We start from the raw sequence: 15,220 nt of genomic DNA on the forward strand, positions 1-15,220 counted from the left end.
ATGAAACACATACTACCTATAGAGGTGTCTGAAAAGATCAAAAACTGAGACACTCAGCCTTCCCTTCCTGAATAACAGTTTTACCTTGACCAGAGAATTGTGTTTTGTCGTGTTTAAGTTACACAATCCCATTAACTCCACACACTCACTCACAGGAATCAGGCAAGGGCTCACCTTCGCCTTATGCTGGAGGTAATGAGCTTAGCTCAGTGGGTTTGGGAGAGAGCAGGTCTTGAGATGTGTCGTTACACTCTCCTTCTTTCCCATGACCTCAGGGCTTTCCATCCTTTAGTTTCACACTAGTCAGACAGATAACATTAACTCACTTTCATCATGTTATTCATCATTTCCAATTGCCCCTCAGTGACGTTGTGCGTTGGTTTTGGCCTAGTGCCCCAACAGGATTTGTCTCTGCTCCAAGGCTGTGGAAGGGGAATCTGTTTGTAGAGCAGTAGTTTGTTAGCTGTGTGTTTACTAGCTGATTGGATCATGTATGTGTGTTCTTACAAAAGGCGTGCGGATCTCGTGTGCTGTCTTTCAGCCGACATCATCACAGTGATCTGCGACAAGCCTGAGAAGGCCCAGGTGCTGCTGGGTAACGTGGAGAGGCAGGAAACCCCCGGGCTGAAGAGGATCATTCTCATGGACCCCTTTGACCCTGCCCTGCTGGAGCAGGGGGAAGGCTGCGGGGTCATCGTCCAGTCCATGCAAGACGTTGAGGTACGTAGGGAGAGTGTAAGGGGGCAGGGGGGATGGGGAGTAGTGTAAGAGGGTAGGGAGAGAGGAGGGAGGGAGTGGGGAGAGTAGGGGCAGATGGAGATGGGAGGGAGGGACCGCAGGTAGGGAGGGAGAGGGGACTCAGCCCAGCTAATATACTTTACGGAGTGGCTACAGTTCCAGATTTTGTGGCTATTGATACAGATTTCTGCGCAGGTGCAGGATTTTTTTCTTTACCTAGCTGCTACCCACTCTGCTGCCTACATAGCTTCTGCTCAGTGTTCCCACTGCTCCGCTGCCGCTTCCGTCTCCTTGACATGAAGGGGGAAACTTTATGTTGTACACTAAAGCAACACTCGCTACGATATGGCAGCATAATTATGAAGATTATCATTGCAAATAGTAGGCAGCCGAAAGTAGTAGTTGACAAACGATGTGAGGAATAATACCTCACCGAGTGCCAGGCAATGCAAAACAAGCTCGCACATTATCAGACTCTGTTTACTGGTCTGGATACACATGCTCGGGCTGCCTAGAACGTTCGGCTGGCCAGAGGTGGAACAGCTAGGTAGCCTACTCGTGTGATACTTGCATGATCATTGAGAAGCAAAATAGCAGTTAGTAGTGCCTATATGTGGTTAAAACACAGATATTTTTTTTCCCCAATGCAAAACTCAAGTTGGAAGTTACATTCTTTTTACAGGAACTGGCTAGTGGCTAAAATATGGCCGCAACTCTAAAGATTAGCCTAAGAATTGAAAGATGATTCACCAAACTATATTTTGAAAGAGGAGGCAAAGTACTTTAAGCATATGTTTTCATTTCAGTGTTCTCCATCTCCACTAACTGAAGTTAATTGTAAGTTTTTTTCCCATTAATAGTGTATAATTAACATCTGTACAGAAAGAGTCAAGTGAAGGCCTAATTACAGACAAAGAACTTCTAGATGCAATTAAAGCCTTCAAGTCCAGGAAAACTCCAGGGCTGGATGGTATACCAGTTGAGGTATATGAAATATTTTTCGATGTACTCAAAGGTCCGTTATTAATGTGTTTTAACTACTCCTACAAAAATGGTAGACTATCAGATACTCCGCAAGAAGATCTGATTTCACTATTACTGAAACAGGACACAGGTGGTAAATATAAAGATCCAGTCCACCTAAAAAAACTGGAGAGACCTTACACTTCAAAGCCTAGCAAAATGCATAACGCATAGAATTACAAAGGTATTGTCAGATATTATTCATCCTATTCAGACAGGTTTTTTACATGGACATTAAATTGGAGATAATATAAGACAAGTACAGGAAACAAGGGAACACTATGAAAAATCCGTGAAACCAGGCCTGGTATTCATAGATGACTTTGAAAATCCCTTTGATAAAGTACAATTGGAATTTAATTTCGTACAAGGGGTTAAAAGTATGAGAAAGTACTTTCTCAGAAAGTTTTACATTGTCAAGAGGAGTGAAACAAGGTTGTCCACTATTGGCATATCTATTTATTATGGCCATCGAAGTGTTAGCTATTAAAATCAGATCCAGCAATAATATCAAGGGGCTAGAAATCCAGGGCTTAAAAACAAATGTGTCATTGTACAATGACGATTCATGTTTTCTTTTAAATCCACCATTTGGATCCCTGCACAGCCTCATAGAGGATCTAGATATTTTCTCTAATCTCTCTGGATTAAAACCGAATGATGATAAGTGCACCATATTACGTATTACGTAAGAAAAATACAACTTTTATATTACTGTGTAGTTTACCAATAAAATGGTCCAACGGTGAAGTGGACATACTCGAATTTCATATCCCAAAATAAATAAATAATCTCACTGCAATACATTTTAATAGAAAGTCTATTTGTGGAAAAATCCCCCTAATGAACTATTTAGTCATACCCCAGTTTACTTATTTAATTATAGCCCTGCCTACACCTAATTATAGCCCTGCCTACACCTAAAAGTGAAGAGGCGACTCCGGGATGCTGGCCTTCTAGGCAGAGTAGCAAAGAAAAAGCAATATCTCAGACTGGCCAATAAAAAGAAAAGATTAAGATGGGCAAAAGAACACAGACACTTGACAGAGGAACTATGCCTAGAAGGCCGGCATCCCGGGAGTCGCCTCTTCACTGTTGATGTTGAGACTGGTGTTTTGCAGGTCCTATTTAATGAAGCTGCCAGTTGAGGACTTGTGAAGCGTCTGTTTCTCAAACTAGACACTCTAATGTACTTGTTCTCTTGCTCAGTTGTGCCCCTGGGCCTCCCACTCCTCTTTCTATTCTGGTTAGGGCCAGTTTGCGCTGTTCTGTGACGGGAGAGGTACACAGCATTGTACGAGATCTTCGGTTTCTTGGCAATTTCTCGCATGGAATAGCCTTCATTTCTCAGAACAAGAATAGACTGATGAGTTTCAGAAGAAAGTTCTTTGTTTCTGGCCATTTTGAGCCTTTAATTGTACCCACAAATGCTGATGCTCCAGATACACAACTAGTCTAACGAAGGCCAGTTTTATTGCTTCTGTAATCAGGACAACAGTTTTCAGCTGTGCTAACATAATTGCAAAAGGGTTTTCTAATGATCAATTAGCCTTTTAAAGTGATAAACTTGGATTAGGTAACACAACGTGCCATTGGAACACAGGAGGGATGGCTGCTGGTAATGGGCCTCTGTACGCCTATGTAGATATTCCATAAAAAATCTGCCATTTCCAGCTACAAAAGTCATTTACAAGATTAACAATGTCTACACTGTATTTCTGATCAATTTGATGTTATTTTAATGGACAAAAAAATTTGCTTTTCTTTCAAAACAAGGACATTTCTAAGTGACCCCAAACTTTTGAACGGTAGTGTAACTCTGCAAATAGCACTGCTGGTTGATTTGAAAAGTCATAGTCAATCAATCAATAATATAATAATACTCTTAGCAAAGGTGTTTATCTTTAATTTACAATCTGTAGAAACTATGTATCACGACTCAGGACATGACCCAGATGCAGACACAAGAGGCAGATAGTACAGTTCTCAGATTATTTATTATAAACACGGGGCAGGCAAAGGGCAGGTAGAGGACAGGCATGGGTTCGTGATCAGGTCAGAGTCAGGCAGGTACAGGACGGCAGGCAGGCTTGGGGTCAGAGCAGGCAGAGGTTCGTAAATAGGTCAGAGTCAGGCAGGTACAGGACGGCAGGCAGGCTCGGAGTCAGGGCAGGCAGAGGTTCGTAAATAGGTCAGAGTCAGGCAGGTACAGGACGGCAGGCAGGCTCGGGGTCAGGGCAGGCAGAGGTTCGTAAATAGGTCAGAGTCAGGCAGGTACAGGACGGCAGGCAGGCTCGGGATCAGGGCAGGCAGAATAGTCAGAACTGTGAAAACTAGGAAGCAGAACTCGAGAAAAAGGAAGATGGGCAAGCACGCTGGTAAGACCTGACAAGACAAGACAAACTGGCAACAGAGAACACAGGTATAAATACACAGGGGATCATTTTGAAGATGGGCGACACCTGGAGGGAGGGAAACAAGCACAAAGACAGGTGAAACAGATCAGGGTGTGACACTATGAGAATAGAAAGGTTCAAAACTTTTCTGAAAAATCACAGCACAGTGGAAAAATATATGTGGCATCTAGAAATCAAAACAAGATGGTCTTCAGAGATAGATGGGATGGGTTGGGGGTAGCTGAAGGCTGGGACTAAAAACACAAAAAAGATCAAATATATAAAATATATAAAATATACTGTTCATGAAATGTATGTAGTATGTATTAGCTGGAAGTGGAATCCTAAGTATTGTTGTCCATTGGTTTACTCCAATTAGGGGACGGGTGGTAGGGTTAGGGGAAAATAATAAAGAACAGAAATATATTTAAAAAAAATATCTATATATTTAAATTAATATAAATATTAACAAAAAAATATATATGGGGGATTGTAAATTGTGCAGACAAAAGAACATGGACAGAGGAACTCTGCCTAGAAGGCCAGCATCCCGGAGTCGCCTCTTCACTGTTGACGTTGAGAATGGTGTCTTGCGGGTACTGTTTAAATGAAGTTGCCAGTTGAGGACTGCTTCGGCATGCACTTTTTTATAACTAAATTATTCTAGCGTAAAACTATGCAAGCCTCTCTTTTGTCGGGACATTACAGTTGTTCAGATATTCAACCCCCTCTATTTCGTCATGGCTGTAAATTGTATTTTATGATTTTATTTTATGATTCTTCATTCTTCATGATTATCTAACACAAGATGTTGTGCTTCTTTGCATGCTGTCGTCCCATCTAGGCACTGGGCAGAGAGAAGCATAGAAATCCCATGGTAAGTGCGGTCTGTATGTCTGGTTTGATTGTTTGACTGAGTAAGCATCTCTGTATCATTAGCTGCATCACATCCACACTGTCATAACCTGCCCAGCTAGGGAAATAATTCATTAGTTGAGAAAAGTTCACATCTAGGTCTCCTCTGTAATCTTGTCTCTAAGTAATTCTTGTCTAATCTCACACATTGGAGAACAGTGCATGATGCAACTTTGTGGTTAAGCAGCACAGAACACAAATTAGCATCTTCGAATAGCCTTGAGATGGACATTGTCTGTCCCTGTCGTGCTCTGCACAGGCAGAATGCAGGACGACCTCAGTGTCGTGCTGACTATGTTTTGTTTTGGATATATTGCAGACTACATATCTCTGGCCTGGTGACAGTTCTTCCGGCTTGACCTGTTTGTGTTTGCAGAGAGAGTATTTGAATATGTTTTTTCCATCGAACATTTGTTATTTTGAGTACAAACCAATTGGTTTCCTTTGATTTCCGTATAGAGCACTGAACTGTGTGTGCTATTATGTAAGAATTGAGATCACACAGCAGACATAAGGTCTTGCAAACGTTCTTTTGTTGTCTTTTCCCATAGTAACCGCTGCTTGAAATACATACTTTTGATCTCAAAGAGCACTTGAGGCCGGGAGTGCTTATGTTCTTCAACGGTAGAAAAAGTACCCAATTGTCAGTCCTACTTGACTCGAGTAAAAGTAAAGACATCTTAACAGAAAAAAGACTCAATTAAAGTAGAAAGTCACCCTGAAAATACTACTTGAGTCGTTACTTGATCTCTCTCTCTCTGCTGTGTGTGTGCATCTTCTCTACAGTCACACGTTAAAATGCCAGAGATGGGCTATTGTGATGGTGATTATTGTCTAAAGGGGATGTCAACGAGTTAAAGATCTCCTTCAGACTATATCCTGACTGAACGTTTGTTCCCCCACAGCCACCTGCACCAGAAGACCTGTCCATCGTGTGCTTCACCAGTGGTACCACAGGTATGGTCATCTAGCCACCAGACAAACTAACACCCCAAAGTGTCTTATTCTTTCAAGCTGAATGCAGTGCTAATGTGTATTATCACAGCAGTGTACTATCTTAAGAGTTTAGCTCACTTCATCCACAATCCCTGATTCAAGTCCAACCCTTGACTTGTGTCTATTGCTTCTCTCATTGTGCGTGACATATTATTAACAGGAAGACACCCCAACCCCACCCGACCATTTCAGACCAGGGCCAATGCCATGTATCAGAGTTAATAGTATGGTCATGGTAGGGCTCCTAACACTGATAGACTTCCGAGGGAAAGACATTTAGACATAAAAGAGGAGTTGTCTGGAATCTTAACCTGTTATTACAGTCTGGCCACCAACACAGTCACAAAGAAGATAAAGAGTAAGATTAGGAGAATCCCGGTATTTCCAGATGAGGGTGGTAACCACAGCTTTAGTCACAGGCAGCGAAGCGGCCCACTGCAGTAGTGGAAAGAGTGCCACCTGTTGGTCTTTCAGTGTAACTTCCATTAGCCTGAAGCCTGTTTCCCCCTGGTGGATGTCTCTGCTGGTGCCCTCTTATCTCCTGTGGTCTGTCTCTGAGAGTATATTCCAATAGTTGTGACAGGGTGGTATAACTCAGGCATTTTCCACTATGACAAATACATATTTTTTTAAAGTGAATGTGTAACTTGAAAAAACGGGTGGCACAATATTATTGTTCTGTTAGTTCCTAGGCTGCTAATAGCTAAATGTTTGTTTTTCCATATACACTGAACAAAAATATAAACCCATTATGTAAAGTGTTGGTCCCATGTTTCATGAGCTGAAATAAAAGATCCCAGAAATGTTCCATAAGCACAAATCTTATTTCTCTCAAATTTTGTGCACACATTTGTTTACATCCCTGTTATTGAGCATTTGTCCTTTGCTAAGATAATCCGTCCATGTAATTGGCATGCTGACTTCAGAAATGTCCACCAGAGTTGTTTCCAGAGAATTTAAACTTCATTTCTTTACCATAAGCCGCCTCCAATGTCGTTTTAGAGAATTTGGCAGAACGTCCAACTGGCCTGACAACCGCAGACCATGTGTAACCACACCAGCCCAGAACCTCCACGTCCGTCTTCTTTACCTGCAGGATCATCTGAGACCAACCACCCGGACAGCTGATGAAACTGTGGGTTTGCACAACTGAAGAATTTCTGCACAAACTGTGGTCAAATGCTCACCTTCAATGGCCACTGGCACGATGGAGAAGTGTGCTCTTCACGGATGAATCCCGGTTTCAACTGTTCCGGGGAGATGGCAGACAGTGAGTGGTTTGCTGATGTCGACGTTGTGAACAGAGTGCCCCATGGGGGCGGTGGGGTTATGGTATGGGCAGGCATAAGTTACAGACAACAAATACAATTGCATTTTAACAATGGCAATTTGAATGCACAGAGATACGGTGACGAGATCCTGAGGCCCATTGTCGTGGCATTCATCCGCCGCCATTATTTCATGTTTCAGCATGATAATGCAAGACCCCATGTCGCAAGGATCTGTACACAATTCCTGGAAGCTTAAAATGTCCCAGTTTTTCCATGGCTTGCATACTCACCAGACATGTCACCCATTGAGCACGTTTGGGATGCTCTGGATCGACGCGTACAACAGAGTGTTCCAGTTCCTGCCAATATCCAGCAACTTCGCACAGCCATTGAAGAGGAGTGGGACAACATTCCACAGGCCACAATCAACAGCTTGATCTATGCGAAGGAGATGTGAACTCTATGCGAAGGAGATGTGTTGCGCTAAATGAGGCAATTAGTGGTCACACCAGATACTGACTGGTTTTCTGATCCACATCCCTACCTTTTTTTAAGGTATCTTTGACCAACAGATGCATATCTGTATTCCCAGTCATGTGAAATCCATAGATTAGGGCCTAATGAATTTATTTCAATTGACTGATTTTCTGATATGAACCGTAACTCAGTAAAATCTCAGAAATTGTTGCATTTTTCGTTAATATCTTTGTTCAGTGTATTGGTTGTTTTCCATGGATTGATACTGTATGCTGCACCCTTTTCTCTATATAGTGCACTACTTTTGACCAGAGCCCTAAGTAGTGCACTATAAAGGGAATAGTGTACCATTTGGGACAGAGCTAATGCTATCCATTGTTGAGAGCAGGTATAGGGGGAGAAGTTTATAGAGTTTTTTTCTGAATCCCTCCTCCGTAGGAAACCCAAAGGGAGTCATGCTGACACACGGGAATGTAGTGGCTGATTTCTCAGGCTTCCTCAAAGTCACGGATGTGAGTTCAAACAGACTATGGTGTCACAGAAATGTCCCTTGCATTTATCTTGAGTAGGTACTTTTCTCCCGTTTCTGTAACTCTATTAGAGGCAAGGCTCACTAAATTGCTTCAAGTCCCATATCTTACATTGGACAATAAGACACAGATGTATTTATTTTTTGTGCATCATTTATGTTTCTCATTGGTATCATATTTGACAGTTTAGTGGTGGGAAACAAATGGTTCTGAACCTGTCTAACCACCGCTTCTCTCCCCCATGCTTGTCTGGCGTGCCACAGAAAGTCATATTCCCAAACCAAGACGATGTTCTCATCTCCTTCCTGCCTTTGGCTCACATGTTTGAGAGACTCATCGAGGTAATGTCCCAAACAAAGTCCACATGAAGCTTTGAGTTGTATTATTATAGTTGGTGTGTGTGTGTGTGTGCGTGCGTCCTCGGCCGCAATTGACCTTGCTATCTGGGATGTTAACTTTGCCATAGCCAGTCAGCTCTTTACTGATAGCCTATCTGCTGCCTCTGTAAAAGCTGGCTCATACAGTTACGGGCGTGTGCTTTATTTCATCCGTTTCTCACAGCTACAGGAAACTTGAGTCCCAATTGGCACCCTAAATTATATATTGCACTACAAAGGGAATAGGGAGCCATTCGGACCACAAGCTTGGCCTGTTGTTTCCTGTAGCTATGGTTCCAAAGTGTTTACTGTCCCTAACTACTCATTTAGGATCAGTCAGGAACGACCCTATCTTTTTATTAACTACTATGACAAAAACAACAAAGCTGGCACTGGACCAGCTGCAGCACTGAGGGGGTAAAGCAACCACACGTGTTCAACCAGCATGCCTGTTTTGTCCCACTGCAGTACGTGTTCTTCCATTGTCAGCGTGTGAGAGGCGGACACAACCACAGGAAACCACCTCTCAGACATGTGCTTCACGTTCACGAGGATACACACATCCAGACACTGTTAATGCGTGGGACTTCGTTGCAGCAATGCAGATACCCACAAGTTAATCCTCAGAAGGAACACCACATGGTCCCGTGTGGCTCAGTTGGTAGAGCATGGTGTTTGCAACACCAGAGTTGTGGGTTTGATTCCCACGGGGGACCAGTACGGGAAAAACAACATGTATGAAATGAATGCATTCACTACTGTAAGTCGCTCTGGATAAGAGTGTCTGCTAAATGACTAAAATGGTAAATGTAATGTTCTGTGTAGAACTCTGTGAGTAGGCTATGCCTATGCTGTGATATTCCTAGGGCAGCAGGTGGCCTGGTGCTTAGAGCGTTGAACCAGTAACCGAAAGGTCACTGGATTAAATACCTGAGCTGTCAAGGTGAAAAATCTGTTGATGTGCACTTGAGCAAGACACTTAACCATAATTGCTCCAGGGATGAAGTACCGCTAGGGTTGACCATATAAAACAACACATTTCCCTGTAGCAATCTGGTATATGTGACAATAAAACATTTAAACATGTATGCCACATGCAGTATTATGATACCTGCCAGGGTGCTGCAGTCTTATTATGCAAATCATGTCTGTCAACAAGGAGAAGAAGAGAAAAGGCGATCCCTGCAGAGCCTTTCCTCCAAAGTAGGAAATGTTCCAAAGATGGGATTGAATTAGGGTCATGGCTAGAAGGGAGTAGAAGGTTAGGAGAATTAACATAGCAGGTTAGGAGAATTAGCTTAAGGTTAGAAAAGGGGTTAGGGATAGCTAAAATGCTAAACATTTCCACTTTTGACGTTTATTTGATAAAAGCTGGATCCCTTCTAACCATGACCGTGTATTAGGTCAGATCCCATTTTAACCAAATTCTAATTGTTAAGAAACAGAGAAGAGTGTGGAGGTTATAAGTTACTATCAGCCATTTGGTTTTTAAGAAGGATAAAAAGGTACTTCTAAAGTATATAAACAAATCTGAAACAACTAGGCCAAAAAAGTACACAATGCCCACACTATTCATTGGGCTATTCAATTGCTCTATTTAATTGCTCTGTAACCAAGTATCATGTTATAAAAAAAATACATTCAGCATCACTCCGTCAAGGGAAATATACTGTACACTAAACAAAAATATAAACATGTAAAGTGTTGGTCCCGTGTTTCAGGAGCTGAAATAAAGGATCCCAGAAATGTTTCATGCGCACAAGCTTATTTCTCTCAAATTTTGTGCACAAATTTGTTTACATCTCTGTTAGTGAGCATTTTTCCTTTGCCAAAATAATCCATCCACCTGACAGGTGTGGCATATTAATAATCTGATTAAACAGCATGATCATTACACAGGTGCAACTTGTGCTGGGGACAATAAAAGGCCACTCTAAAATGTGCAGTTTTGTCACACAACACAATGCCACAGATGTCTAAAGTTTTGAGGGAGTGTGCAGTTGGCATGTTGACTGCAGGAATGTCTACCAGAGCTGTTGCCACAGAATGTAATGTTAATTGTTAATTGTTAATGTTAAGTTTCTTCCTCCACAGACTCAAATTATACATTTTGTGTATGGTTTCATAGAAACAAGGGTGGCTCTACGTATCCCTTTGGCTCAACTTACCCCACTCTCCCCAACTGTATGCAATAAGTGCTTTTTGAATCAACGGTCACTGTTTTGTCTTCTTTCTCTCTATTTCCCCAGTCTGTGGTGTATTGTCATGGCGGCCGGATCGGCTTTTTCCAAGGTGACATCCGCCTGCTGTCTGATGACATGAAGGCCTTACGGCCCACCATCTTCCCTGTGGTGCCTCGATTGCTCAACCGCATGTACGACAAGGTGAGAGAACCACCTACCCACACAAGCATTGACGCACACACCTCCCTCATTCTCCATATCTTATATCAACTCACCCTCTCTCTCGTGTGTGTGTGTGTGTGTGTGTGTGTCCCACAGATCTTCAGCCAGGCCAACACCCCATTGAAGCGCTGGCTGCTGAACTTTGCAGCCAAGAGAAAAGGGGCAGAGGTCAGCAGTGGGATCATCCGCATGGACAGCCTGTGGGATAAGATATTCTTCAGTAAGATACAGGTATCCACCTCACCTCCTCCTCTTGGCCTCTCCTTCCTATGAGTGGCCTGACACGGTTGATGGATGGACGGATGGACGGAGGGACGGACGGATGTGAAGATTGATACATAGATGTGTGTGTGTTCAGACAATGAAGGGGGAATATGCCGTGTGTATGTCCTCAGTGTGACCCTTTGGCAGGCAGAATCCACTGTATTCCAAGAAAGACTCAATGTTTGGTGTGTTGTTGGAGTTTGGGTTGTGATAATATTGTGTTCTGTTGGTCAGGCCAGCCTGGGTGGGAGGTTACGTATGATTGTAACTGGAGCTGCTCCGGCCTCCCCCACCGTACTGGGATTTCTCAGGGCAGCACTGGGTTGTCAGGTGAGTGACGCACACACACACACAAACAAGTATGAGTGCTTAAACCCACACAAACAGACACACACAAGAAGGCACACATACACAAACACATGAGCTTGTGTGCATACAGACAAATCACACCCTCCTAACATGCTGTCTATCCTTGCTGGCTGTAGGTGTATGAGGCGTATGGCCAGACGGAGTGTACTGCTGGTTGTACTTTCACCACTCCTGGAGACTGGACCTCAGGTTAGCTTATATTCTCTCTCCTCTTCTTCTCCAGCTGCTCCACTCCCACTTCACCCAACAAACCTTATAATATGGGATGCATCCAAAATGGCACCTTATTCCCTATATAGTGCATTATATAGGGAATCGGGCCCTGGACAAAAGTAGTGCATATGAAGGGAGCCGTTTGGGACAGACACCTACTGTAGGCCAGGGAGCAAGATACTTCTACGACAGGGATGGGCAACTTTGATGGGGGTGAGGACAACAAAAAATTCTAACATTTTAGTGGCCCCCCCATCTTGACAGCTGATAACCTTTTTTGTTCATTTCGTGCAATTCTACACATTTTTGCCATGGGGTGTAAAGCAATGGTTCTCAACTGGTTGTGCCTCGGGACTCATATTGAACCAGCTTGTCTCAGTCGCTACCCAATATTTGCATCCCAATTTTTGGGGGGCTAAAATGCAATCTGGAAAATTATTCCCACTTTTTAAATTGTCAATAATTTGATTTTGCCCATATTCTTGACGTAGAATGTTAATAAGCTCACTGATTTGAGACCACTAAATAAACCAAATCCGCTAAATAGCACTGCTAATACTGTAACTTTATATAAAAAAACTGTGATTAAATTATTTTAAAAATGTAGGTTCAGTTATATTTCTTTACACACTTTCTACCTGCTTTTAGTTGTTTAAGTTCAGACTGGAGTATTTTTCCATAAAAATAATAAAAAATTAATTACTCAAATGACCTGCAACCTATTCAAATCCTCCTGCAACCAAAATGTGGGTCGCAACCCACGAGTTGAGAGTCGCTGTTGTAGTTTTAACCCAAGTTTGCTGCAACTTTACTACACGTTTTGCCTTGTGGCAGAGTGGAAAATGAGCTGTTTTACAGCTAATTTCCTGCAATTCTTCAGATTTTTCCATAGGGTGGAGAGAAATGTTTGCAGTTTTTTATATGATATCTGAGTGAAACTAACAAAATCAATGGAGGCCACCCCGGACAGTAATTCGACCATGATAACAAGTTTAGATAGTTGGCCGCTAAACTAATTTAGCAGTCGAAAAAAATGTAGCTGACATGGGTTTATTAACTGTTCTGGGAAGGGGGTTCCGCTAGCGGAACACCTGGCCTACAGCCTGTGAAATTGCAGGGCGCCAAATTCAAACAACAGAAATCTCATAATTAAAATTCCTCAAACATACAAGTATTATACACCATTTTAAAGATAAACTTCTCGTTAGTCCAACCACAGTGTCCGATTTCAAAAAGGCTTTACGGTGAAAGCACACCATGCGATTATGTTAGGTCAGCGCCTTGCCACAAAAACCATACAGACATTTTCCAACCAAGGAGAGGTGTCACAAAAGTCAGAAATAGCGTTAAAATTAATCACTTACCTTTGCTGATCTTGGCACTCCCAGGTCTCCATGTTAGACAAATGTTTGTTTTGTTCGATAAAGTTAATTTATATGTCCAAATACCTCCTTTTTGTTCGCGTGTTTAGTCCAGTAATCCAAATGCACAAAGCACGGGCACAAAGTCTAGACGAAAAGTCAAAAGGTTCCATTTGAGTTTGTAGAAACATGTCAAACGATGTTTTTAATCAATCCTTAGGGTGTTTTTATCATAAATATTCAATAATGTTTCAACCGGAAAATACTGTTTTCATTAGAAAGGAAAGGGAATGGAGCTCGCGCTCACTGCCACGCGCGTGACTAAACTAAAGGCTTTCACCTGGGCCATCTGCTTTGAGTGCTCTTATTCACTCCCCTTTCACAATAGAAGCCTGAAACAACTTCTAAAGACTGTTGACATCTAGTGGAAGCCTTAGCAAGTGCAATCTGACCCCACAGACACTGGATATTCGATAGGCATTCACTTGAAAACTACATACCTCAGAATTCCCACTTCCTGGTTGGATCTTTCTCAGGTTTTCGCCTGCCATATGAGTTCTGTTATACTCACAGACATTATTTTAACAGTTTTGGAAACTTTAGAGTGTTTTCTATCCAAATCTACTAATTATATGCATATTCTAGCTTCTGGGCCTGAGTAAAAGGCAGTTTACTCTGGGCACACTTTTCATCCAAACTTCCCAATGCTGCCCCCTATCCCTAAAGAGTTTAACTATCAGTGACTGACAGAAGAGATAAACTTCTGATGCATAACCACATTTCTAAATTGCACCTTGTGTATTCTACTATTATAACTCTCAACAGTAAGTTGAGACCACGACTGAGTTCCAGTTGCACATCCCTGCTGGATGACATCAGCTTACAGTCAGTTCTGGCCGACGCCTGTATTTGGTATTTATTAGGATCCCCATTAGCTGCTGCAAAAGCATCAGCTACTCTTCCTGGGGCCCACATGAAACATGACATAATACATAGTACAGAACATTATTAATCAATGACAGAAATACATACATTGAAAATGTCACACGTAGCCTACATTTTAGTACATACACACAATATCTAGGTCTAATACATAGTACAATGCAAATTACAATACAAGATATATAAAATGGCTGTGTCTCTTAACTTTCCCCTTTGTGCAGTAAGGTGTTCTTTTATCTGTTTTTTGAAAATGGTTTTATTGCTAGCTTGAGTTACCTGGGTTACCAGAGAGTTCCATGTAGTCATGGCTCTATTTAATACTGTGCGTTTCCCAGCCTCTGTTCTGGACCTGAGGACTGTGAAGAGACCTCTGGTTGCATGTCTTGTGTTGTACCGATGAGTGTCTGAACTGTGTGCCAACTGCTTGAACAGACGGTTCAGTACCTTCAACACATCAACACCTCACACAAAGACCAATAGTGATGCAGTCAATCTCTCCTCAACTTTGAGCCAGGAGAGACTGACATGCATGTTACTGACACTTTCCCTCCATGTCTGGTCGACTGAGATGTCAACAAGGCAGAACAATGCCCTATCATGCACACACCTCTTCTCATTTTAGCAACCATTGAGTCTATATGTTTTGACCATGACAACTTTCTATCTAGGGTTACACCAAGCAGTTTAGTCTCCTCAACTTGCTCAATAGCCACATTTTTCAATAATAGATATAAACGAGGTTTAGCGTTGAGCGAGTGATTTGTGCCAGAAATTATGCTTTTAGTTTTTGAGATATTTTACACCAGCCTATTGCTAGTTACCATTCTAAAACTGACTGAAGCTCTATGTTAAATGTCTTAGTTGTTCATTTTACTGTTGCAGCCGACGTGTATACTGATGAGTCGTCAGTGTACATTGACACACAGGCTTTATTCAAGGTCAG

General features: G+C 42.2%; 1 protein-coding gene across 7 annotated transcripts in view; it reads left to right on the forward strand.

Annotated features, from left to right (window-relative positions):
- LOC106567519 (long-chain-fatty-acid--CoA ligase 6) overlaps nt 1-15,220 on the forward strand; it is a 76,903-nt gene that overhangs the window by 47,149 nt on the left and 14,534 nt on the right. For all 7 annotated transcript variants that reach the window (XM_045693406.1, XM_014136845.2, XM_014136844.2 and 4 more), the window contains 9 exons: nt 542-720; nt 5,002-5,034; nt 5,978-6,029; nt 8,255-8,328; nt 8,610-8,687; nt 10,973-11,107; nt 11,225-11,359; nt 11,627-11,722; nt 11,878-11,950. In XM_045693406.1, the coding sequence (XP_045549362.1) occupies nt 542-720; nt 5,002-5,034; nt 5,978-6,029; nt 8,255-8,328; nt 8,610-8,687; nt 10,973-11,107; nt 11,225-11,359; nt 11,627-11,722; nt 11,878-11,950 (855 nt within the window). The remainder of the gene's footprint in view (nt 1-541; nt 721-5,001; nt 5,035-5,977; nt 6,030-8,254; nt 8,329-8,609; nt 8,688-10,972; nt 11,108-11,224; nt 11,360-11,626; nt 11,723-11,877; nt 11,951-15,220) is intronic.

This window comes from Salmo salar, chromosome ssa13, assembly GCF_905237065.1.
Source record: "Salmo salar chromosome ssa13, Ssal_v3.1, whole genome shotgun sequence".
Classification (NCBI taxonomy): domain Eukaryota; kingdom Metazoa; phylum Chordata; class Actinopteri; order Salmoniformes; family Salmonidae; genus Salmo; species Salmo salar.